The 25445-nt window shown below is 21.7% G+C and overlaps 6 protein-coding genes and 1 pseudogene across 6 annotated transcripts, besides 1 other annotated feature; 2 read left to right on the forward strand and 5 right to left on the reverse strand.

Moving 5' to 3' along the window:
- Positions 1 to 567: 567 nt before the first annotated feature.
- On the reverse strand, positions 568 to 1864 carry PVVCY_0500100 (fam-b protein; the record flags this gene model as incomplete). Its single annotated transcript, XM_037635001.1, has 3 exons — positions 568 to 713; positions 955 to 1639; positions 1796 to 1864. The coding sequence occupies 3 exons, from the start codon at positions 1862 to 1864 to the stop codon at positions 568 to 570; spliced, it is 900 nt and encodes a 299-aa protein (XP_037490189.1).
- Positions 1865 to 3062: 1198 nt separating this feature from the next.
- On the reverse strand, positions 3063 to 4066 carry PVVCY_0500110 (annotated as a pseudogene).
- Positions 3063 to 4066: a sequence feature (CIR protein PIR protein, pseudogene).
- Positions 4067 to 5340: 1274 nt separating this feature from the next.
- PVVCY_0500120 (lysophospholipase, putative) lies at positions 5341 to 6714 on the forward strand (the record flags this gene model as incomplete). The annotated part of the gene is made up of 1 exon (XM_008628574.1): positions 5341 to 6714. The coding sequence occupies one exon, from the start codon at positions 5341 to 5343 to the stop codon at positions 6712 to 6714; it is 1374 nt and encodes a 457-aa protein (XP_008626796.1).
- A 1027-nt stretch (positions 6715 to 7741) lies between these two features.
- Positions 7742 to 8175, reverse strand: PVVCY_0500130 (fam-c protein; the record flags this gene model as incomplete). Its single annotated transcript, XM_008628575.1, has 2 exons — positions 7742 to 7990; positions 8095 to 8175. The coding sequence occupies 2 exons, from the start codon at positions 8173 to 8175 to the stop codon at positions 7742 to 7744; spliced, it is 330 nt and encodes a 109-aa protein (XP_008626797.1).
- Positions 8176 to 12344: 4169 nt separating this feature from the next.
- On the reverse strand, positions 12345 to 13109 carry PVVCY_0500140 (Plasmodium exported protein, unknown function; the record flags this gene model as incomplete). Its single annotated transcript, XM_008628577.1, has 2 exons — positions 12345 to 12947; positions 13038 to 13109. The coding sequence occupies 2 exons, from the start codon at positions 13107 to 13109 to the stop codon at positions 12345 to 12347; spliced, it is 675 nt and encodes a 224-aa protein (XP_008626799.1).
- Positions 13110 to 18886: 5777 nt separating this feature from the next.
- PVVCY_0500150 (early transcribed membrane protein) lies at positions 18887 to 19390 on the forward strand (the record flags this gene model as incomplete). The annotated part of the gene is made up of 1 exon (XM_008627390.1): positions 18887 to 19390. The coding sequence occupies one exon, from the start codon at positions 18887 to 18889 to the stop codon at positions 19388 to 19390; it is 504 nt and encodes a 167-aa protein (XP_008625612.1).
- A 2123-nt stretch (positions 19391 to 21513) lies between these two features.
- PVVCY_0500160 (up-regulated in infective sporozoites early transcribed membrane protein) lies at positions 21514 to 22389 on the reverse strand (the record flags this gene model as incomplete). Its single annotated transcript, XM_008627391.1, has 1 exon — positions 21514 to 22389. The coding sequence occupies one exon, from the start codon at positions 22387 to 22389 to the stop codon at positions 21514 to 21516; it is 876 nt and encodes a 291-aa protein (XP_008625613.1).
- Between the last annotated feature and the right edge of the window lie 3056 nt (positions 22390 to 25445).

The raw sequence follows: 25445 nt of genomic DNA on the forward strand, positions 1-25445 counted from the left end.
GATCGATATTTTGTGAATCTATATTTATGATTACCTATTATATGTTGTAATATGCTTAATTAATCTTAAAATCACATATTAACCTGAAGTTATATTATAATGTAGATAAAATTTACAAATGCATCGAATTATATATTATAACTTCATATATAATATTATTATATTCTTCGGTTCAAAATACAATTTAAATCAAAATAATAATGATACAAATAAAGAAACATGTTATGTTATTCATGATTCAATATAGTCCCCGATTAACAAGCCTTATATAATAAATAATAAGGATTCTTATATATAGTTAGCCAGAAATTAGCAATGCGATATAAAATATAAAGTTATAATATTTCCACATTTAATATATATGAACAAATTATATGAAAATATTATAACACGCGGAAAATATAATATGCGCCCCCTTTCATGTTAATGGCTACGCCCTTTTTTGGGCACGTATTTAGACATAATATAGAGATTACCCATAAAGGGTGGAAAATATATTTAATCAAATTATAAAAAATTAAATGAAAATATAACCTTAGCTCAAACCATAGATTTCTTAGAACAAAACTATAATCCATAGTCCAAAACCCTAACCCCAAATATGGGTTTCCCCAAACACAACTCTAAATCTGAATCCATATCTCCAATATAGCTTATAATTTTATTAATAAGTGTGCTCAAATCAAGTTTATTTAAAATATTATAATTATTAACTAAAAATGTGTATATTTAAAATCCATTAATATATAATATATATGCATGGAAGGGGTAAATGTGTTTTGACAAACGCTAAGCAAAGGTAAATTAATTATATAACGTGGTTATATATTAAATTAAAATGCATGTAATAATAACATTATGAATAAAACAAACAATAAATCAAATTTAATTATTCTATAAAATGTAAAAAACGTAACTTTTGTGCTATAAAATATTAAATATATTATTTTTAACCATTTAATCGAGTACGATAAAGTTTGGTTTTTAATAATTTTTTAAATTCATAATACAATGTTTTATTTCCGATAATAATAATTATGAAAGACGCAAACATTCCAAGTAAGATTGTCTGCACCGTCATTCCTAATGATATTATTACACAAAGTGATGCAATCAACAACATAGCCCTTATAGTTATATTTTTTTTTGATTTTATAGACTTTGAAATTTTTTTTAATGTCTTATAACAATTGCTTAATGTAATTTTATTATATTTATCGTTAATTTTATCTTCATCAATCTTAGAAATATGTTCACTTTTTTTTATTACTCTTTTATCTTGTATCGGCTGTATTGATAATTCGCCATTCCTTTCATTATCGAGCTCTTTTTTTGCTTCATTTAATTCTTTTTGAATTTTATGAATTAATTTTTTCGTTTTCCCATCTAAATTATTTAAATTGGGTCTTGTATTACTTTCTTTATACTTCTTTACATGTGAATCTATAATATTTCGAAGATGTATTATTTCTTCGTCATCATCATTGTAGTCATTAAATTGATTTGCAAGACTCAAGGTTGACTCATAAAAATTATTTAAATCGAATTGGTTGTCTGTATCTGCTAATATCCTATTATTTTTAAAATTTATTATATTCCTTTCAAGATATATCTTTCTTTCGTTTATAAAGTATAATTCCTGCAAACAAATGAAATATTCATTAACATATATATAATTAGTTTTAATTGTATCGTTAACTTAGCATAAGCTTTTTGCCAATATATGAAACAATAATATAAGGTTAATGTAAAACAAATAGATACGGAAACTATAATAAAATATTATGTAACTTACTTTTTTGGCATATTCAAAAGAACAAATAATAATTGAAAACAAAACAAAATTTAAAATATTGACTTTCATTTTTAAAATTATTTATCAAATAAACAAAATAATATATGTAGTTTTATATAATGATGATAACTTCATATTTATTAATTTTTTGTTCTAAAATATATTTATAAAAAACTATGACATTTATTAATTTTTTTCGTTTTCTATAGAATTAATTAATGTAACTGTTGTAATAACCTTCGTCATATTCATTAAAACCATTTATGGATATAAATATTATATTATTTCTTTTTTCAAATAAATATTAATTTTTCTCTAAAAAATAAACAAATTTTAATATTTTAATTATAAAAAAAATATTTTTTTGGAAATTTTGTATACAAATATGCTTTTAATATAATTTATAATATATTGGTATATTTATTGATACGGTTGTATATTTATAACTTATATTTTTCTATTATTTGTTTACATACGAAAAAATTAATAAGCATCAATTAAATAATAAAATATTAGATACATATATTTTTTTTATATGAATAAATACAAACATATAATGAGAACATAAACAAATCGTCGTTGTTATTTACATTTAAAATGGTTTTTAATTTATTATATTTTATTTACCGCTTTTTTGCAATTTTTTTTTTCATCGATTAGTATGTAATAATTTGGTATATAAATATATCCCAGAATATACAACACATCAAATTTAATATTTTTATTAAAATCATATAAAATATTCATATCAACTAATTCAATACAAGCAAATAATCAATTTACATATTAATCACAAAAATAATACATATATAACCAATTATCGAAAAGGATACAAATTCATTTTATTCCAAATCGAAAAAAAGAAATATATTTAATGCTATTATCTTTTTTTTTCATCATATTAATTTAACAAATGTTAAGACACTTTTTATATTTAAATAATACAATATTTAGACTTTTATAAATAATAATTAAAGGCAAATAAATATTATAATTCAGTTATAATAAAATTTTTTTTTATGTTTTGTTATAAAATATGAAATCGATCCTTAACCTGGCTCTCGTTTATAAAAATTAATTTTATTAATGGAAAAATTTAGTATTCTTTAAATATATATATATTTATTTATTTAAAAATGACTAAAAACATAAGTTAATTGAATTTATAATTCGAAATAATTTAGTTTTCTTTTATAAACAAAAAAAATTAACAAAAAAAATAAATTAATAAATGGCATAGGATTGGCCTGCATAAGTTTGTATATATTTAATAATGATTCTTTCCCCCACGAACAGGGTTTATAATCGGGCTTATCATTTTTTTCGTATTAAATGATTTTATAATTATTTGAACCGGTCTTTTTCCTCCAATTGAATTTATAACCTTTTTTGTGTTTTTTTTTTTCTCTTCGATTTGCTTGTACACCCAAGTGATAGATACTAACATAAAAATGGGAAAATCATATTTATGTAGAAAATAAATGTTAAATACATTATATTTACTAATTGCATATTATTTACCTTATACATAATTGTTAAAATAATGGATATTGAAATAATTATAATACTAATACCCGTTATGTTACATTTGGTATTCGGTCCTATACACCATATTGATGGAGCTTCTTTCACTTTAACATTTGCTACAGTAATTACGTTTTCTTTTTTTGTATTTGAAGGATTAATACCAGAAATTGATAATGTACCTTGACCAGACAGTGATGTTTGAGATCCTATATTTCCATCACGAGGTGCAATTTGTTGAACTGGACATTTATGAATTTGCGTAGAGCTAGTCTGTGAATCGAGTGATTTTGGATCTTATGGAGATATCGGTAAAGTTATTGATGGTGGTAGAGATTGTAATGGAGGTGGTGATTTTAGTTGTGATTGATCAGATGTATCCACCCCACCCCCTAAACTATTGGATCCAGATTAATCATCACTTAATTGAAAAGTACCGAATGGATTAAATTGGTTAGTTATACTACTAACAGAACCACTAATATAATTAGTAGATCTAGTATAAGCATCTTTTACCGTGGTCACAGTCTTATCATAACCACATTTTACTATCCCCACAGTGTTATTATATGTATCACTGATTTTATTAGTGGCATTTGTTAAAATATTCTTTGAAGATTGATATATACCGGAAACCCTGAACCCTAAACCCTGAAATCAACAACCAAAAGCATAAAGAAAAACAATTTATTAACCATTTTATTTACTATTTTGTGTTTAATTACGTTCGTTCTTAATTAATAGCATTCCTCAAACCTAATTTAATGCATTTTATATAACGTAAATTTTTATGAAAAAATATAGCATAATGTTTTTATGGCTATAATATATCGACAAATATTAAATAATAAAATGTATTAATAACATTTGTTTTTTCACGTCTCGAAAATTTAAAATATTACGAAAGGTAACCCTTAAAAACACTATCTTATATCATTTTAGAATATTTAAAAATATAAATTGTGCTTTTTTTGTTCTTTATTTTAATCGTTTTTATTTTTTTAATGTATATTAAATGTAATAGCATATATATTCTCCAATTGTGATAATAATCAAAATATAAACACATAAAATGAAAAAAATCACTTTTATATATGTTTATAAAATTTACGGTTAAAATTATATCATAGTTTTTAGCATTATGCTATTAATTTTATACAATAATTTTACGATAAATAAAATGTTTATTATTTGAAATAAAAAAAAATGTAAATATTTTTATGGATTTTCTTATAATGTATATTAACGTATAAATCATTAACAGTTGTAAAGTGATATATCTATTTGTAATATTTTTTTCGCGGGGATGATTATATTTTATACTTGTTGTAATTAAAAAATTATATTAATAATATATATATTTTTTATTTATACCAACTTAAATATATTTGTTATTATATCGAAAAAAAAAAATGTTTTGGTTGTCGTTTTTTTTCGTTAGCTTCATAAATAATATACTACACATATTGTGCTTGCTCATTATTATTTTTTGAGTAAAAGAATTATATAAATCAGTTATTAATAAAAAAATAATAAATAAAAATTATATATTTTTTCTTAGATCAAATTCGAACTATCAAAATTAAGAAATTTAAAAAAAAAACAAAAATAAAATACTGAAAACAAACAATATATAATAATTTGTATTCATCTATTATATCAATTGAAATTTCATCTGGCTGCATGATATCTCGAAAAAACTTCAAAAATAAAATAAAGAACTATAATTATATATTCTTTCTGTTTCTTGTAATTTGTTTATGATTTGTTATATTATTATAATATACATCCAATTCTATTAATATTATTTGATATTAATGTAATATGATGTAGAGTTTGCATATATAAATTTATATACAACCATAATATTATTTAGTATGATACATTTGCTTGTGTTAATAATCTATATACATATGTTTGAAAAGTAAAATTTCAATTATATATATATGCATATATTTTGTCTAAAAAAAAATATATATTTTTAGTTATAATATAGATTGTTATATTCCATAATATTGATAATGGATGAATTTAAATTTAATAATTTATTCAGAAATGAAAAATACAAAGTAGCTGGTAAACCTAAGGAAGGTTGGTTATTTAATAAAAATGGTTTACTTTTAAAAACATATAAATGGCTAGTTAATAATCCTATAGGAATTGTACTGTTAATACATGGATTCCAAGGTAATACTCAATTAACTTATATGAAAGAAGCAAAAATACCTGTATATTCCAAAAATGGATTGACATTTTATGATAAAGGCTTTACGTATAAAGGTAGTTGGATTGAAAAATTTAATCAAAATGATTATTCAGTGTACGGGATAGATTTGGAAGGACATGGTAAATCACAATCACCGGGAAAAATAAGAGGCACTGTTAATTGCTTTAATGATGTAGTTAATGATGTAATACAATATATGAATGAGATTCAAGATGAAATCTCAAATGATAATCAAACAGATGAAGAATCTCATAATATAGTACCAACTAAAAAAAAAAGACTTCCTATGTATGTTATTGGACATTCAATGGGTGGAAATATTGCTTTAAGAATCTTACAATTACTAGGGAAAGAAAAAGAAGATAGAATTAAGGGTGAAAAATCAAAACCCATGTTATGCAACTTTAATGATATTAATAAAACTGATAATGCTGCGGATGATATGAATAATGCTAATGATTATGATTCCGATAATTCCGGTGCTAGTACTTCTACTATGGCAAATAGTAGTTCTTGTTCTAATAATAAAGATGAAAGATGTTATAATTATTTAGATAATTTAAATATTAAAGGTTGCGTGTCTTTAGCTGGTATGATAAGAATAAACATACCATTCGATTCTGGAAACAAATCATTTAATGATTTTTATTTACCTATAATAAACTTCGCGTCTCAAATCGCACCAGATGCACGACTTTTGGTAAATTTCCGCCGTCATAAACCCCCCACATATTCTGTTAATATACATGATACTAATAATGATGGACTAGAATTAAAATGTGTATATGAACTTATAAAAGCAACAGTCACATTGGATTCTGATATTAATTATATGCCAAAAGATATTCCTTTCTTAATTGTGCATTCAAAAGATGACAGTATGTGTTCTTATGAATGGGCAGCTTCATTTTATAATAAAGCAAAGGTTGATAAAAAAGAATTATATTCTCTTGATAACATGGATCATGTTATAACGACAAACCCAGGATATGAGAATGTTTTGAAAAAAGTTTCTGATTGGATTTCTGATTTAAGAATGAATGATAAAGATGAAATAAAAGATGAAATAAAAGATGAAATAAAACATAAAATAAAACATAAAATAAAACATAAAGTAAAACATAAAGTAAAACCTAAAATAGAAGAAAAAAAAGAAAATGAGATATAGAATATGCTTTAATAATCCTTATATTAATTATTGTTTTGTATTTTTATAAATATAAATGTAACTTTTTTGATGAATTTTTTAAATTAAAACAAGAAAAGATAATAATAAATATATTATATCTTTTTACATTATATATGTGTTTTTTGTTATTTCAACTGTTTTTTAAAGTAAATTTGTATATAATTGTTTTAGTTGCAATTTGAAGGTATATATATAATGTTAATTTGTTAATTCATACGAATTAAAACTAATTATATAATAACTTTACTTTTAATTAGTTTTTATGTTTTTATAATTACTAAAAGGGTAATTAAAATAATAACAATTTACTATTTACTGTTTCTTTATATGTAAAGCAATTTTAAGGACAAAAAAACGAAGAATCAAATTTAGTATTGAGTGCCATTTTTAAATAAAATACTGGCGAAGCAATTTAAATTGGATAAGTATTATTACGTAAATTTGTGGAAAAGCATTCTTTAGATGTGTATATATGTTTTTTTCTACGATAATAATTCTTAATGAATATATGTATTTCATAAGGAAAATAGACAACCAATTTCTTAATTTTATAATATTACTACTTTGCATATGTAATATAGGTTCATTTATAATGTATTTATATTAATTTGGTGTGTCGATGTTATTCTATTTACTGTGTTTGAAACAAATATATTTGTAAAATTATCAATAATAAAAAAACAAAAAAATTAGTTATAAGACAGAATATACATTAAAAATGCATATAAAATATAAGAATACGTATATAATATAAAATTATACGCATATAAATAATAAATGCTATGATTATAGGAAATGAATCAATCGTATTTCAATTATTAATTATTTTTCGGAATATTTTCACAAATTATATACAATAATGTAAATAAACCAAAATGTTTTCCATGTAAGTAAATATATAGATTTTATATTAACAATTTATAATAAATAAATTGTATTTGTTATAACATTTATACAGTCAGCCATAAACTTAAAATATTGACATATAAATATAGAAATGGAGAGCCTAATACAAATCATCACCTTCTAAATAAAACAAACCACAACAGTATGATTCTCGCTTGCGCAATTTACCCTTGAACTTACGGTAATAAGTAATACTATCAACTATCTCATGATTATTACTTTTGTTACTGTTATTATTTGATTGGTTTTCTCGTTGAAGTTCTATATCATTTTTTTCGTTCCTTTTGTTTTTTTCTTTGGTACCACGAACCCTTTTATTTCCTACAGCAAATGCCTTAGATCGATCACTCTAGAAATAAATATAATAATATATATATATACGTCACAACATGTAAATAAACACTATTATATAATTTTCTATATACTAGTTTATATTTTGTTTTGACAACTTACTTTCTGTTCCGAGCAATGTATTGATACAGTCAAAAGGACATACAAGATGATACAAACTAAACTAAATATCCTTTTATTCATTTTTTCATTAATAAAAATTGTTTTTCGAAACAGATGCTTTAAATAATATATATGATTTATTCTTTTTAGTTTCCTTTTTATATATTATTGTTGTAAAACAATAATGCTATTATTTAATATTACAAATTGTTTCATTTTAATTTATATAAACAAGTTATATGCTATTATGGAAATATATGTTTCTGCTATTTTAAATCATCCACAAATTTATGATCCTGCAATTATAACAAAATTTTAAATTTTATTTTTATTTTAATATAAATAATAAAAATAAATAATATATTTTAAATGCATAAAAATATATATATTTCTTCGCGAATATTTTTGTTTATTTGAACCATTGTATTTAATATAACAAAATTATTTTTAATATTTAAAATATAAATAAATTATTCCACTAATTTATATACAGACATAATTATATAAATATATAATAACTGCTATCATCAAAGATGTAATATGCAACTGCTAAAATTTTTATATTTATGTTTTTTTTCAAATACAACCCCATTTTCGTACAGAATATATTATTTTAATTATAAAACCAATGCATTTATGTAAAAATTTAACCTAAAATATTTTTTTGCATATTTTTATAAAATAAGTCTTTAGTTTAACTTAAAGGTTCATTTAATAATATGCTTGATACTTTATAAATTTATATTTTTTATTTTTGTATATTTACATGCAAATTAATATATATTAATTATGGCAATAAAATATTAGATGCAAACATATGAAAAACAATTATCAAAAATTATTATTTGCATCTAAATCCATTCTTATTTGTTATACTTCTCAAATGTTTAATATTATTTAATAATATTTTATATTTTTTTATAAAAATAGCTGAATAAGCCTTAACATGGCTCCCATATACTAAACCCCGAATTATTTATACTAACAAATGCAATATGGTTTATTTATTATTGTTTGAACTTTATATTGTCTTTTAAATACGAAAATGAAACTTATTAAAATTATCATATAAATAATTTCTTTCTTTTATAAATAAAAAAAATAAATTGATAAATGTACGGGACCGGCCTGCATAATATTCTCTATATTAATTAATTCCATTTTCCCCACAATTTCTCATAATAAATATTAAATTATTTAAATCGACGTTATTTTATAAAATCAAATCGATACTTTGGATTCATTTTTCTATATCGATTTCAATATTTGATCAATTGACCCATAACACAATTAATCCCAAATTAACAATAAATACATAGTTCAACACTTTTACAATTAAGTTGTATTAACACGAAATACAATTATTATAATTTACCCTATACATATTTTTAATAACTTATTTCCTATATATATTTAAAGCAATTCTTTAAACTAATAAATGTTATCAAATTATTAAAAATTATACTTAATTAAATGCAATCTAGTACTTAACCATAACCCATATATGGGTTCCATAAATATAACCTTAACCCTGATCCACAAAATAAAAATTATACAAAAAATATGCAAAAATAAACAAAATACAATAAATATATATATGTAACTTTATGTTTTATTGATAATATTATTTAAATATTTTTATAAACCCCAAAATTTTGTTCCAAAATTATGGTAAAAAATTACTTATTTCCAAATAGACAATTTCTTAACAAAATATGTAACGTTGATACCTTTATAATGCACTATTACATTCCATTGATTTAATATTCATTCAATAAAACAAACATTTATACATTTCTGTTAGAAAATATCATTATATTTTTATATAAATTTTTTACTGAATATCTATAGAAAGCAATTGTATGTAACATATAACAGGGATTCATGGCTATTGTTTATATTTTTTGTAAATTTCATTATTTTTTTCAGTAATAAATTATTTTATAAAATGTATATTTTATATTCATTCATTATGTTAGTAATGTTTTGATTCTTAGAATTATATAAATAAATTTATAATTGGAAATTAAGTGAACCATTCCAACAACATCATCATTATATATATAATAATAGTTGATCATTTAGTATTATAATTATATAAATCTTTTTTTAATTATACATATGAGATTATTTGCCTATATTAATAATAATATTAATAATAAAATTTACATATTTATAATATTTCTATTCATTCACAAGCAAATTGATGCACTATATATATTTATTCATTCTTTCCTTTTTTCGTAGATTTATGATGACAAATCCCTTCCAAAAAGTTTACGTGACAGAAAGCTTAGAGCAAAAAATATGTTAGATTTTATCAATTTAATAAAAACTAGTTTTAAATATTAAACGTATAGCTCATATAGTAGTTTTACATTTTAATATTGGAGTATATATATTTATAATATCAAATTGTTTTCATATATCATACTTATTTTAAATTTCCATCATAAAATGTCTTTTATATAATTTAAGATTGTATCCTTTACATATATTTCCTTCATCATTTTATTATAAGGATACATCTCATGTATTTAATTTTTGGAATAAATAAACCAAAAATGTTGTAATTTATCAATTTTTTTGTATGTCTGCCCTTTATATTGATGCATATCATTTTTTTGTGCTAAAAATTTGTGTTTCGTTATTTTAACTATTCTTTTAATGCTATAAATCCGCTAAAAACAAATTATCTACAAATATAAAAATATCTTAAAATATATTAACCAATACATCCGATTGATATACTAAATGCTTATTTCCTCTTCCATTTTTGGTTTATTAAAATGAATTTTTTAAATTCCTTTCGATGTCTAAATAATGAATGCTAATATAAAAATGTTCAAAAATATTAACTTAAACTTGTAAGATCGTGTATGAAATGATGAAAATGTTTTTTAATAATATATTTTTTAACTCATTTATTATTTATCTTGTAATTAATTCCTAAAAAAATTAGCGTTACAATAAGTATCGGTAAAATTAGAATAAATTTTTTAGTAACTATAGGCTTGATGGTTCCATATCGAATTTTGTATTCCATTTTTTTTATCGAGGATGATTCTAAAAAAATTATGCGTCCATCCTTATTATCATTATAATATTCATTTTTAAATTATTGTATTAATTTGACACTATAATGAATATTTGATGATATGAATTGCTATTATTATGATTAAAATTGTTAATAATATTACTTTATTTGTTAATAGAATTATAAACATCTTTTAAATATGGCGCGATGTCTGAGCGCATTCATTATAATTATCAACGTAGTATATAACATTTTAAATACATCATAAAATTTGGCCATATATTTAATACGAATATTCACAAGTTCCTTTTTATTATTTATAAGATTCTTACAAATATTATATATCGTACCATTTTCTATAGGAGTAGTATAATCTACATCTATTTCTATACATTGTGTATAAAACATATTTAAGGTGATAATTTTACTCGGGATTTTGATTTAATTTGTAACTTAACCATATCATAATGTTTATGATAATTGCATTGAAATATTTCGTTAAAATATCGCGTAAAAATTAATTTTTAATTATTCCTATTAACTTATTTATTTTCTTAATGATGAAAAATACAGATGTATCATTAAAAAATGAAATCCTACATATGGATGATATCAAAATCGAACGGAGTCACTATTTATAACCATCATGAAATATATATACGAAATTGTTTTAAATGATTAATAAAATTATTCCTTGTCTTTTATATATAATAAGTTCATAATTTTCAAATAAAATGATATAATGGTATATAATAACATTAATAAACATACAAAGACAAACCAATATCAAATGCAAATAAATTGAACTCAAAGCAGACAATGTTCGAATTTTTATGACAAATTTCACATTACATACAAATGCATTAAATATATCAATATATGGAAAATATACAGTTACTCATCGATTTTAAGGGAAAACATGCATGATAAATATGTTGTTTACATAGTACATATTTCTGGGAAATATATACAAATACTAGTTTGTATTATCATTTTAATGCCGTTATTGTAAACCGTAAACAAAATTTTAAATATACAAATTATGCATCGGGCTACGTAAAACACGAATATTTACAATTAAATGTGATTGTATCAATAGAAATTATTTATTAATATTCACCAGTTTTTATGCATGATTATAATTTAAGGCTCCAATGCATGTATCTGTTATGTTTCATTACGTAAATGAATTTTAAAACGCCCTTAAATGATATTAAATATTTACTTTTCTAGTCTTAAAAAATGCGTTATATATTAGATTGCCGATATATACCATCGCAGATCCGGTTAACCAATAATTAAAAATCTCAGCAGCAGCAAATTTGTTGGTAGGATTCAATCCTTGATTAATTGGATAACCCACCCCAAAAGCTGTAGGACCAACAAATCCTGATTGCATATTAGGATTGGTCATATATTTTTTCATTTTCTTTTTATTAATACCCAAAAAATATTTGGGATTTTTTTTATGATCACCTATTAAGTGATCTCGTTTACTGTATGTTCGGTAATTCGCAGAATATCCTTCTTCCTCAAATTTTACCTCATCATTATCATCATCGTCATCATCATTCATATTATTATTATTCATATTTTCTTTTACATAATTTTCTAAATTAACAATATCGTTTTCATTTATATTTATTTCCAAATCTCCTTTTTGTGATTCGGTATTGAATTCCTTTTCTTTTCGACGATGTGAACTTAGAGGATTCGTGCTTGGTATTGCTTCACATTCTGTTAATAATCTATTAATTCTTGATGACAGTGTAATTATTGCATTGTGATTTTTAAACATATGTTCGCTCTTATTCACCTAAAAATAGTGCACATAAATTAAATATATATTGGAATAATAATAACATCATAATAATAGAATCATATTGTCTGCCATATTTATTCTTACCTCATTTTGGTAATATTCACAACATATTATAAGGGCATATATAATAGGTTTAACCAAAACGATTAAACTCATTTTTTTAGTATTATATAATAATATTTTAAATAATTAAATAAAAGAAAAATATAGTCATGCTTATTTATCTCTTAAATAATAACACTATAGTATATTACTATTCGAAATTTATTTTATGATGTATTTATTAAACTAATTATATTTAAGAAAATATAATAAAATATACTAATATAATTTATAATACCCAAAAACTATAATAACATTTTGTTATAATTATATTAATTATAACAGGTTGCATAAAGAATTTTCAATAAATGTATAATTAATATATTGCTGCTTATTAATTAAAAAAAATTAATTAAAATTACCAAATACGTCAAATAATATAAATAATAATTAGAATATTAAAATAATAAATTAATAATAATAGTAAAAGCACCATGTTGTGAGGTATAGCTGTAATTAAAGGAGAAAAAATGCATTTTACTTGACACTACAAATATAAATAAATAATTTTTATAACATATTTTTTCTTTATAACTACATCTAATGCACTAATTATATTTATCTTATATATTAATATAAGTATAATTTCTCTAAAAAAATATTCCTTTGTCAATTTTATATGCAATAACCATAACAAAAATATTAAGTAATTAAATCATTAGGAAATATAACATGCAAAGCAAAACTATATAAAATAAAGAATTATAAAATGGCGTCTATTAGATAAAGATTACCAAATTAATGAAAATAAAACCCTTTGAATAAATTTATTTAAATTTAACAAAATAATTGATATAAATAAAATCAAATTATTATAATAATGACAAAAACATATAGGAATATGTTGTATTGGTATTTCGTTTATAATAACATATTAAAGTTTTTAAATGCCAATTTTAAAATATTACAAAAATGTTTATGCATATAAAAGATTGTTCTATTAATAATTTTAACCTTGAAACTGATTCCAATATTTAACTTAAATACAAAAATCCGATATCTAAATAATACCATTATTTATATATGGCTTTCTAAAGTTGGAAATGATAATATGGTGCCTTAATACAAATAATTATTACATATTTTATCCTTCGATAATATTAAAACATAATATAATTTTAAGTATAATATAAATGTCATAAATATATGATACAATTCAAGCATAATAATAGTTTGGAGTTTTAATATAAATGCTATCCTATAAAAAGATTAAAAATTAATGTAATATTTTTACTATAATATTATTTATGTAAGCATATACAAACGCCTTTTCCTAGATATAATAACTATTATTATTTTCAATGATAAATTGATATAATAAAGCACTTTTTTATGGCATTGTATAACTATAAATTTTCCTAAATATTTGTAACATAAATAATTCTATGGATTTATTTCAACAACCAGTGTCATTATCATTTATAATTACATAATAATACATGAAATTTATGAACCACTTGAGATACAATGATGATGTCTAAATTATAGCAATTTTATTTACTATTATGATGTTTGTTGTTTTTACGACCCATTTAATGCATAAATTTAAATAATTTATATGTATCTATAATTATTTTTTAAAATTTACTCATCTTCAATACCTTAAAATATTTAATTTTAAAAAATGTTCAAAGAATTTTTTGTAGACATTCCCCTTTTATGTTAATATTTTAACAAAATTTAATATCAAGTATATAAAAAAATAATTTTCACCCTTTAAAAAATTACCCAAGACAACATCATTGTAGAACTATACAACTGTTGTATTATTTATTATTTATAAAATTATTTTAAAATATTTTTATATTTTACCTATTTTTTTTTAAATAACATAATTTTTGTTATTTATTCATTATTTCATTCAATATATTAAAGTTTTCATTTCCCATTTGTGCATAGTTAAAAAATGGCTAATTTTATTTTTCTCATTTAGGCCATATTTAAACAAAAATCCATATATAATAAATATTTCTATATGTAGAAAATTGAATTACTTAAAAAATTCAAAAATTATTCATATAAAATAATAATAATGAGCAAAAAAAATAAGACCAAATTCAAACTAATTATTTATTGGCCATTATCCATAATGTAAACAATAGTATAGATTTACTAACATAATATATAATATTAAGGTTTAATATGATAATCAAAATTAATGATTTGTTTTCATTATCCAAGCTTTTTATATTTACATTATTAATATAGATTGCGTAGCTTTCCATTAAAGTACCATAGAAACATTTATAAGATAAGAATCATATTTTTGTTTAAAAAATATGTGAAGCTATATGTTGTATACATTCAATTATGATTGTACCCTTTTGCATAGCATGTTATTATCAACCTTTTACATTACAGTCTATTATTTTGAAAACCTAATGGGACGTGACTATCCAGCTCATCACTTCATTCTCACTTAAAGTTACAAGGGCATTAACTAATGTAATATCAATGCCGAATTAAGTTAATGTCATATCTAGTGAACTCTGCAAACTTAACAAAAGTCACATTTTCAACGTCTATAGTAAAGCCCTAATTTATATTAAAAAATTCTTAATTTTCACAAAACGATAAGACACATAATCTAAAAGCAAAAATAAGTGGTGTCAAATATGGTATTAATCTTAAAAGCATAATTCAAAAGCTACAAGGATTTAATTCTGTTGGTCCTATAGTTATTCAATTAGAAAAAAATAAAAGTACTAAAAAAATCATTTGGAAATTATAGGGTTCTAATGATTCGAAGATTTAATTGGCATATTAAAATATTCAGAGAATCCAGAGTTAAAGAATTATTTACTTCCAATAATTTATAGAAAATACTTGCTGTATTACGTTATTACACCAACCTATGTAACAATGAAAATAACGTATGTCTTTCATCGCCCGAGAAAAATAAAACAACTTTCATACACAAAAAAAAATTTTAGTATGATCCTTTTTATTTAAAATAATAAATAATTTGTATGATAAAATTATGACTACAAGTTTCCTAAACATATATAAATCATATAAGATGAGAAGCTTTCTTAATAAAGCAATTTCAATATTAATGAGGGTTGTACAATAGCACATTTCCCTTTTGTAAAAGGAATCATATATCACATAACATTCATCGCTATTATAATTTAATCATTTGCATTTTCCGTGAATAATCTAATCAAAGGCCGCAATTTCATCATAAATAGCTACTATAATATACCTTTTGGCACCCTCTTCGAATAAGCACCCCAAAATTCAATTGACCACGAAAAAAATTATGTATAACAAAATTTGATCATATCTTCAACAGTAGCGATTTTTTATGTTTTTAATGGGGTATTTAACCCTTGGTTATTATACAAAATGGATACTATAAAAATATTTCTTATATTTTAATAAGTCGATAAGTTTTCATGCTAATTCTATATTTTAGCATTTTCATATATTCAATCATTCCTCCTTTGATTATCGTATAAATAATGTATATAAAACAATACAAAAGAATAATTAAAAAAAAATGCCGCAGTTATCCACTCATGAAATATATAAACCTGTTTATGTATCAATCATATTAATATATAACACGTTTAAAAATGTGTAAGATCATAACAATATATATATATATATATATGTAATTTCAAATTTTTTAAGTTTATGCTCCCTTTTCCATACATATTGTTTTTTTATTTTATGTTTAAATCAGAAAGTTGTGTAAAAAAACATGAAACGACGAATCATTTCCTATAAAACAAATGCTATAATAAAAAATAATTATTTCGTTTCTTATTTTTAATAGTTTTAAAAGTTTATTTCCTAAAACTTAAAAAACCTTCCTATCAAAACATTAAATTTGTTGTTAAATTCAATTATTAAAACGATTTAAGACGTTTTAAGGCTGGTTAAAATTTGAATAATTCCATACTTGTTTCCTTAAAATAAAAACGATAAAAATATAAGAGTTCATACAAAAATACAAAAAAATATACATTTATGTTATCCCAACTCTCTAACTTATTTTGACATCATTATCAGAACAACCGACAACGATAACATAAAAGACATACATCTTGTTATATTTTCACATAAAATATAAAAAATACAAATAAATATACATTTTCGTTGTTTTTTCTCTCCGCACCAATCACCATACAGTTTTTTGCAAATCAATAAAGTGTATGCAAAAACAATATATCGTTAAAAATATTTTTATTGTCTAATAAATTACAAACAATTATTAAATATTTAATGTGAAAACTTATATACTATCATATTTATAAAAATAAAAAAATTTATGTGTGCGTGATGAAAAAATAACTATATTGCCAGCGGCTTTTCTATATTTGATGTAAGTGATAAATATTTATTGGTGTTGAATGAATTTGTAAAAAAAATGATGAATCTTTATAATTATTTTAATACAATTTATAAGAACCAAACACAACCATTATTTTATTTATATGTATATAATAATATTGCATATACCATCAATATTATTAAATACTATAAAATTACCCAAAACAAATCAGGGTACATACTCGAACAACCCCCCCTGAATCATAAATCCGAAATTACAACATGCACATAGCTTATAATGCATCCATATTTATTTAATATGGTAATGACAACAATTTGCTAAAAGTGTTGTATTTATTTATATATCAACTGTGTATATATTTACTTATTTATTCGTTTATTAATAATTTTCTTTATATTATTTACGTAGGATGATTGCATTTTTCCTATTATTATAAAATGTGTCCCCATATTAATTTTATAAAACTATTAAACATGTCATAATATGCTTAATATATATGAACAATAATAATTAGCATTATTTAAAAAAGAGAACCACAGGCTGTTAATTATTATAATTCATTTAATTTATCTTACTTATATAATGTGCCATACATATTATATCATTATAACAGTGCTATGTTATTATATTAATCATTTATTATCGCTATAAGTTCCATGAGAGATATTTATGAATTAAATGTTTTCAAAACAAAGGATAATAATTGAAATATTTCCAAAAGTTTTAATATTATATACATATAATATAATATTTAGTTAGCTAGTTATAAATTAATTTTTCAATAACATCTGCGAATTTAGCTATTTAAAAAAATGCTTTATTACATTTTTGTTTTCTTATTTAATACAGAAAGAAGTAAATAATCATAATTTATATAGAATATTTAAAATTATTGCTATATAATATATATATATATATACGTGTTTTTTTTATATATACAACAATTGTTTTTTCGTAATTATTTCTATTTTAAAATTTTTACAACTGTTGTCAAAAAATCCCCAATATTTACTATTATAATTTTAATAATTAGCTTTAAAATAGTATAAAATTGTCCCGAAAATAATTATTATAAAAAACCTAAAAAGTTAGCAATTAGTAAACGCATTATAATATATTAACACACAATCCAAAGAATACGTGAAAGTTTTATCAATAAAATATTCAATTAAATTCAATACACATAGTCAAAATATAAAGCCAATTAAGAAAAAAATAATAGAAAGCTAGTAAAACTAGCTAATGTTATATTAAGGATATAATTCTATATATAGCTTCACAAAAATAAAATATTAAATTTTAATTTAAATATATAGTTAAAAAAAAATTATATTTTATAAATCCAATTATTTTTTTTTTAATTCTAAAAATTTTAATATTGTTATCTTAATATTATTTATTGTATTTTATTTTTTTATCTTATTATTATAATAAACCCTTACAATTGCATTAATTCGCTTTACATATTTACTCCATTTTATTATTATTAATATTATTATATTATAATTTTTTTAATTTTAATTTTACGAAAATGAAATTAGCAAAAGCATTCTATTTTTTTGCCTTTTTATTGGCCATAAACGTTTTAGTCCCAGGATCTAATAATTATGTTGAAGCTAAACCAAAATCAAAAAAAGTTGCCAAAGGTGGTAATGGGTTTATTAGAAAAATTCAAAATAACAAGGTTGCATTTTTATCTACATTAGCTGCAACAATAGCATTAGCAATTGGTACTACATTTGGTGTAATGCATCTTCAAAAGAAAAATGATGGAAAACCCACAAACACCAAAGCAGTCAAAAATACCCCAGCCAAAAATACCCCAACCAAAACCCAAAACGCAGCACCAGCCAAAAATACACCAACCAAAACCCAAAACGCAGCACCAGCCAAAAATACCCCAACCAAAACCCAAAACGCAGCACCAGCCAAAAATACCCCAGCCAAAACCCCAAGCCCAACACCAGAAACTAATACAATATCACCATCACTATTTGATATACCTCCAAGAACATACATACCAGGAACATACTAATTGTAGTTTCTGATTGATATTATATTTTTTTATATCATATTATGACAGTAGATCAAAAATTCAAATATATCCATACATTGTAAAAATTAGTTGATATAATTAAGCAAATCAATAAGATGGTAATAATTCGAAACATTTAAATATTTGCCCTATCAATCTGATTTTTTAGAACATTTGATTTTAATTTTTATATACCATATATATAAAATAATATATTGGAATTATTAAAGTATCAATATTTTATATTGAAATTCTAGAAATTATATATATTCGCGTGGTTGCTTTATGATGATTTAATTCCGATACTACATTGAAATAACTTTTTGTTTTCCGATCTGTTCCTATTTATTAGCATAAAAAATATTTTTTTATTTTAAGAATAATTTCATGTTTTAATATTAAAAAATATATTATACATATAATACACATAATATGCTATGTTACTCGAGCCCTTTGTAATAAAAATAAACCATGTTTTATTGTTTGTTGCAAATAGGCCATGATATATATTTTTATCTGTAAGTGATATTTGATTTGAGTACCATTTATAGTAACAAAATTAATGGTATGACTAGAACGATTCAATGCAAATGGTTACATTGCATGTAATATTTTTTTTATGTTTTTATTTAAAGCATATAATGTTAATACATTTTATGCACATATATATGTAATATTAAAACAAACTATCTAAAACTATATAATTATAAAAAAATAATTTGTATGTATTAATAGAAAAATTACATAAAATACAACATAAATATAAATGATATAGCGATAGTAATTTATTTATATATTTTGCTATAATACTGTCTGGATAAGGTAAAATGTAATATTAGGTTTAAAAAATATATGAAATATCAATAAAAACCTTTGTTAAATAAAATTGTTCATCAAATAAACTAAGCATAAATGTATTGTGATATATAATTCGATATAACTCGGAATCATCATTACCATTTCTTATACAATAAACACTTATACTATAACATATTAAGAGCTCATATATATGGTTAGACAATATTTAATATTAAAATATAAAATACCGATATTATATTTTAACCATATTTAATCTTAATAGACACAAAATATATGCCATCATTTATGAAAAATATTTTATAATTGTCTTTCGTATTAATAATTCTCATTTTTGTGTTTTTCATATTTAAGGTTAATGCAGAATATAGAAACCCATGAGATATGGTACATATAATTTATTATTTTAATAAGTTACTACTTATATATACTTAATGATATAAAAGCAAACCAATAAATATTATAAAATTATAAAAAATTCAATCAGGACAAAATGTTGAACTCTAAGACAATATAACAAATTTACATATCGACGTTTAAAAATAATATATCTGGAACACTAAAAATTTTTATGAAAAAGTCTTTAGGAAATAAATATAAAATTTATACAACACTATATCCCTTACAGTAAAAACAAATTATATAAAGTTATATTTTAAAGGAAATTATGTATATTTATTCAAAATTGAAAACGTACTTTTATGCATACATATGTAAAAAAGTTTGCATATACAGCTGTTTTCATTCATATTTTTATTTCACTGTCTACAAAAAAGATTTTACAATCGTTCAAATAATATGCTATGAAGTAACTCTCTATCCTTAACAAAATGTACAAATTATTTAAAAATAACAAATAAAACACTAAAAATTACTCTCAAAAATCCATATAACGCTCTTTCGAACAAAAATAATACACACATTTACAAATATAATTATCAGATATATTATATATAATTTTTTTTCTTCTTCGATTTCTTTTCGAAGCCAGATTTATTTTTATTTGCTAGAATCCGTTTTCATTTCTTGAGACAATATATTTATATTTTAAAAAATTATTTTTATAAATTATTTGTATACTACAAATTAAAGGAAATATTTATATATACGCTCAAAATAAACAAATATATTGTAAAAGCTTTATATCCGCATAAAGTAAAATAATGATTAAAATGCGATTTTTTATAACGTGTTTGCTTCTTTTCTCTATAACATTATTTTTCCTTGTCTCTTACTTTTTATTTTATAAACATATTTACCACAAAACAATTTGTTCTATTTCTGGATTACACTAATAATGAATTATATTATATGTATGGATCGAATGGTTTCTCATCCATGCCATAAGTTTCTTGTGCTTCTTTCATTAAATCGCTTAATTCATCTCTATATTCTATAAAGTCAACTATTCCTTCCTTATTCTCATCTACAAATAAATTATTATATGATTCCTGAGTATCTGATGCCATATAATATGTGTTAAACGTTCCATCTTCACTGGGGCTATAACTATATGTACGATCGCTTGGTATTTGTTCTGAATATGGAGGATTTGGGTAATGTTCTAGAAATCGTTTTGTATAGTGTTTTTGATATTGTTCTAGATATTGTTCTGCGCTTTGTTCTGGGTATTGTTCTGGGGTTTGTTCTGGATATTGTTCTGGGAGTTGTTCTGGGAGTTGTTCTGGGTATTTTTCTGGGTATGGATTTTCGACTGGGTTTATTAATGATATATCTCTAGGGGTGTCTATATCATCAAACTCGTTAAAACGTTTTTTAATTCTAAATTTGTTGCGGACTTCAGGGTTCATACAAGCAAGTGTTAAAGCAAAGGCGAGTGTTGATCCTACAATAGAAGCGGCTATAGCTGCTATCTTTTTGTTTCGTTCATTCTTAAATACTTTATTTATTATGTTTTCTAAGTTAGCATTATTAGCTTTTGGAGTATTTGCCTCATCAACTGGTGATACCTTATCATCAACGGGTAATTCTTTATCATCAACTGGTGATACTTTATCATCAACTGGTGATACTTTATCATCAACGGGTAATTCTTTATCATCAACTGGTAATGCTTTATCATCAACGGGTAATGCTTTATCATCAATTGATGATGCTTTATATTCAAAAACACCGCAAAATAGTAATATGAAAAAAAAGAGAGAAACGTATGTGGCTTTCATTTTATTCAGACGTAATTATGTGCTAATATCAATCTATAATATTTATTATTTTTTGTCTAGGTATTTTATTTCTTTTATGTATAAATATGTAATAATAAAAAAATTTTAAGGTTTCTGTCGTTTTATTTTTTGTTCGTTTCTTTTTTATATACTTATTTAATTTCTTTTCAGTTAAAATTCAAATAACTGATTTTCCTTATAATTATTTATGATGGTGTATATCTCTATATATATAACTAATTATATATATTGGACTCTATAAAAAATTTTTCTGTGTAAAGATAAAAAAAATATATAATATATATAATATTGTATTATTTAAAAATAATTATATTTATTTTATTATATTTTTTTATAAAAAGAATTTAATATATTTCAAAATTCAGTCCCCTTTGTTTATTGGATTATATATATAGCTCAACAAAATTTTTATGAAACACCATAAAAGGAAAGAATCAACCATAAAATATAGCTATAAAAGAATAAAAGATCCTATGTTTTGAGGACTATATAAACTATGAATATGTATAATTTAAAAATAACAAAAAATAAATCATCTGACAATGATAATATCAGCATGTATCCAAAATAATATTAAGAACCACTAATTCGTTCAGTGTCTATTTATGGCATATTCCGTGGATCATCCACAACAACATTTATTTTATAAAAATTATAATAAATTTTATTTATTTATTATTATTTTTTAGCATATTTATATATGTATATATCCATATAATTTAAGTTTTTTCATTACTTTCATGATATAATAATTCATCTGTTGTTCCCATTTTTATTCACCCTATAATGAACCATATGTGGATGTATGCACTTTATATATGTTTTTTTTAATACCCTGAATAAATTACAAATTATTTAATGTGGTCTATATAATAATGCATATATTATGAAACCAATATAATAGGGAAAATAAATAAATGAGTAAAATTTTTACAAAATTGTCACACCAATTAATACATTAAAAGAAAAAATTGCATGCATAAAAAAATGAATCCATTATATTTAATAGTAAATACAAGAAAAATTCAAAATATTATTAAAATTAATGGGATTCATATCTTTATTTCCCAAACCTTTGGTACATGCAAAAGATATGTTTAATACAAATTAGTGAGTACCATAATTGTACTAATAAAATGAAAAGGACATAAATTAGCCAAAATTCAATAAGCCTACTCCTTTTTTATTGTAATTTGGTATCATTAATTCATTTATTTTATTAACAACAAAAATATGTCAACCAATTCAATGCTTTTGTATAGTAGCTCTTAAAGATATTTTTATGGACACAAAAAATATTTTATTACGTGCATATATGTCCACGGTTGTATACAAGCATTTCCTATTATTCAGTATTTGCTCAAAGAAACAATATTGAAAATATTTTATGATATTTTAAAAAATAAATATATAACATCATAAAATCGAAGAATAAAAGACAATGATACAATAACCAAACAAAAAAAACTGCATTATCACAAATGCAATTTTTTCATTCCAAAATTTCATAAAAATTTAAATGATTAACAACCAAACGAAAGAGTTAAATCTTTCAAAAAAAAATAAAGGAAAATTTATGAGCTTTTAATTAAAAAAATCATCATAAATATTCGTTAAATTTTAAATTATCAATCAATCCCATTCTACACTTAAAATATTACATACACAATTATTTGTATGAGTCACTTTTTAATGTTTTTATTTCTTTTTTGTGTAGTATAAAAATCGAATGAATTGTTACATTTAGGAAAATAAACAAGGAGCCAAATGTGTTGATTTTTTTATGTATATATTACAAAAACTCTTTAAAATTGTTTTTTATAAAAATAATTCGTATTCGCTTTTTGCTTTGTAGAATACTATATAAATGTGTGTATTATTATTTCAATATATTTACAATTTACATTCATAAAAAAATATATATATAGAGATCTCAAAACTGTATTTCCTTTTAGCGTTATGCATCTATTATTAAAGTCTTCTACATTGACAGTTAAATATATATATATATAGCAATAATAAGAGTAATCACAAATTGCATATTAACAATAGCTTATTATGCTGTTTTGAGAATTTAATTAATTACATAAAAAGGAAAAAACTCAAAATATGTTTTTATGTCTCGCAATTTTAATATTGTGTATTTTATTTATTTTTTTTATTTGGGATTTTATTATATATGAATAAACTTGTGGGAAAGCACGAAAAAATTTGCTATGTTCATTTTCCTCTTTTTTGGTATATAAAGAAAAACAAAATTTATAAGAATGTTTTATAATTTATAAAATATTTACATATAGGGAGAGAAAAAAGAAACATATATTTTTATGCATATGCCCACACGGTGCTCCTTCGAATTTACACATAACATAGTTATAACAGCATAGCACCTTATTCATTCCTTTCTTTTATATAATTAAATAAATTCCATTAAAACCTTTAAATGTAAAACATTCATTCACAAATAAAATTATAAACGATAAAAATAAAAAGTAAAAAAATTATTTAAACACTTTGTGCCATTTTCCTCACATTATTTTTTCACACTTTCTTTTTTTACTAATTCGAAAGCAATGCTCTTCATTTTTTCAAATTGATAAAAGACGAATTTTAAGCAATTTTTTAAGAAATAACATAATTATGCAAGCATTTTATTATATATATAGCGTATTTATTATATGAACTATATTTTTTTTTCGAATTTTTTTTTTCCACATATATTAATCTTTCTCTCCAAATTAGCTAATGCATGAATAAAAAAACTACACATCCATTGAATAACATTATAAATAAGCAATTTTTTTAATTCATTTTTTAGCATCCCTTCTTATTTCATGCTATATCATCTCGCTTATTTGTTTGTTATTATTTTTTTTCATTTTTTTTTGGTTAGCTATTGTCATTGCTAGCATATGTATTTTATAATAAAAAATATATTTTAAATATTTTAAAATGTTTTGTAAAATAACTTGTCCTGGCAATTAAATTATGCATATTTCTCATATGAATGACGCATAGCTATTACACATAAATAA

This window comes from Plasmodium vinckei (assembly GCF_900681995.1).
Source record: "Plasmodium vinckei vinckei genome assembly, chromosome: PVVCY_05".
Taxonomy (NCBI): Eukaryota; Apicomplexa; class Aconoidasida; order Haemosporida; family Plasmodiidae; genus Plasmodium; species Plasmodium vinckei.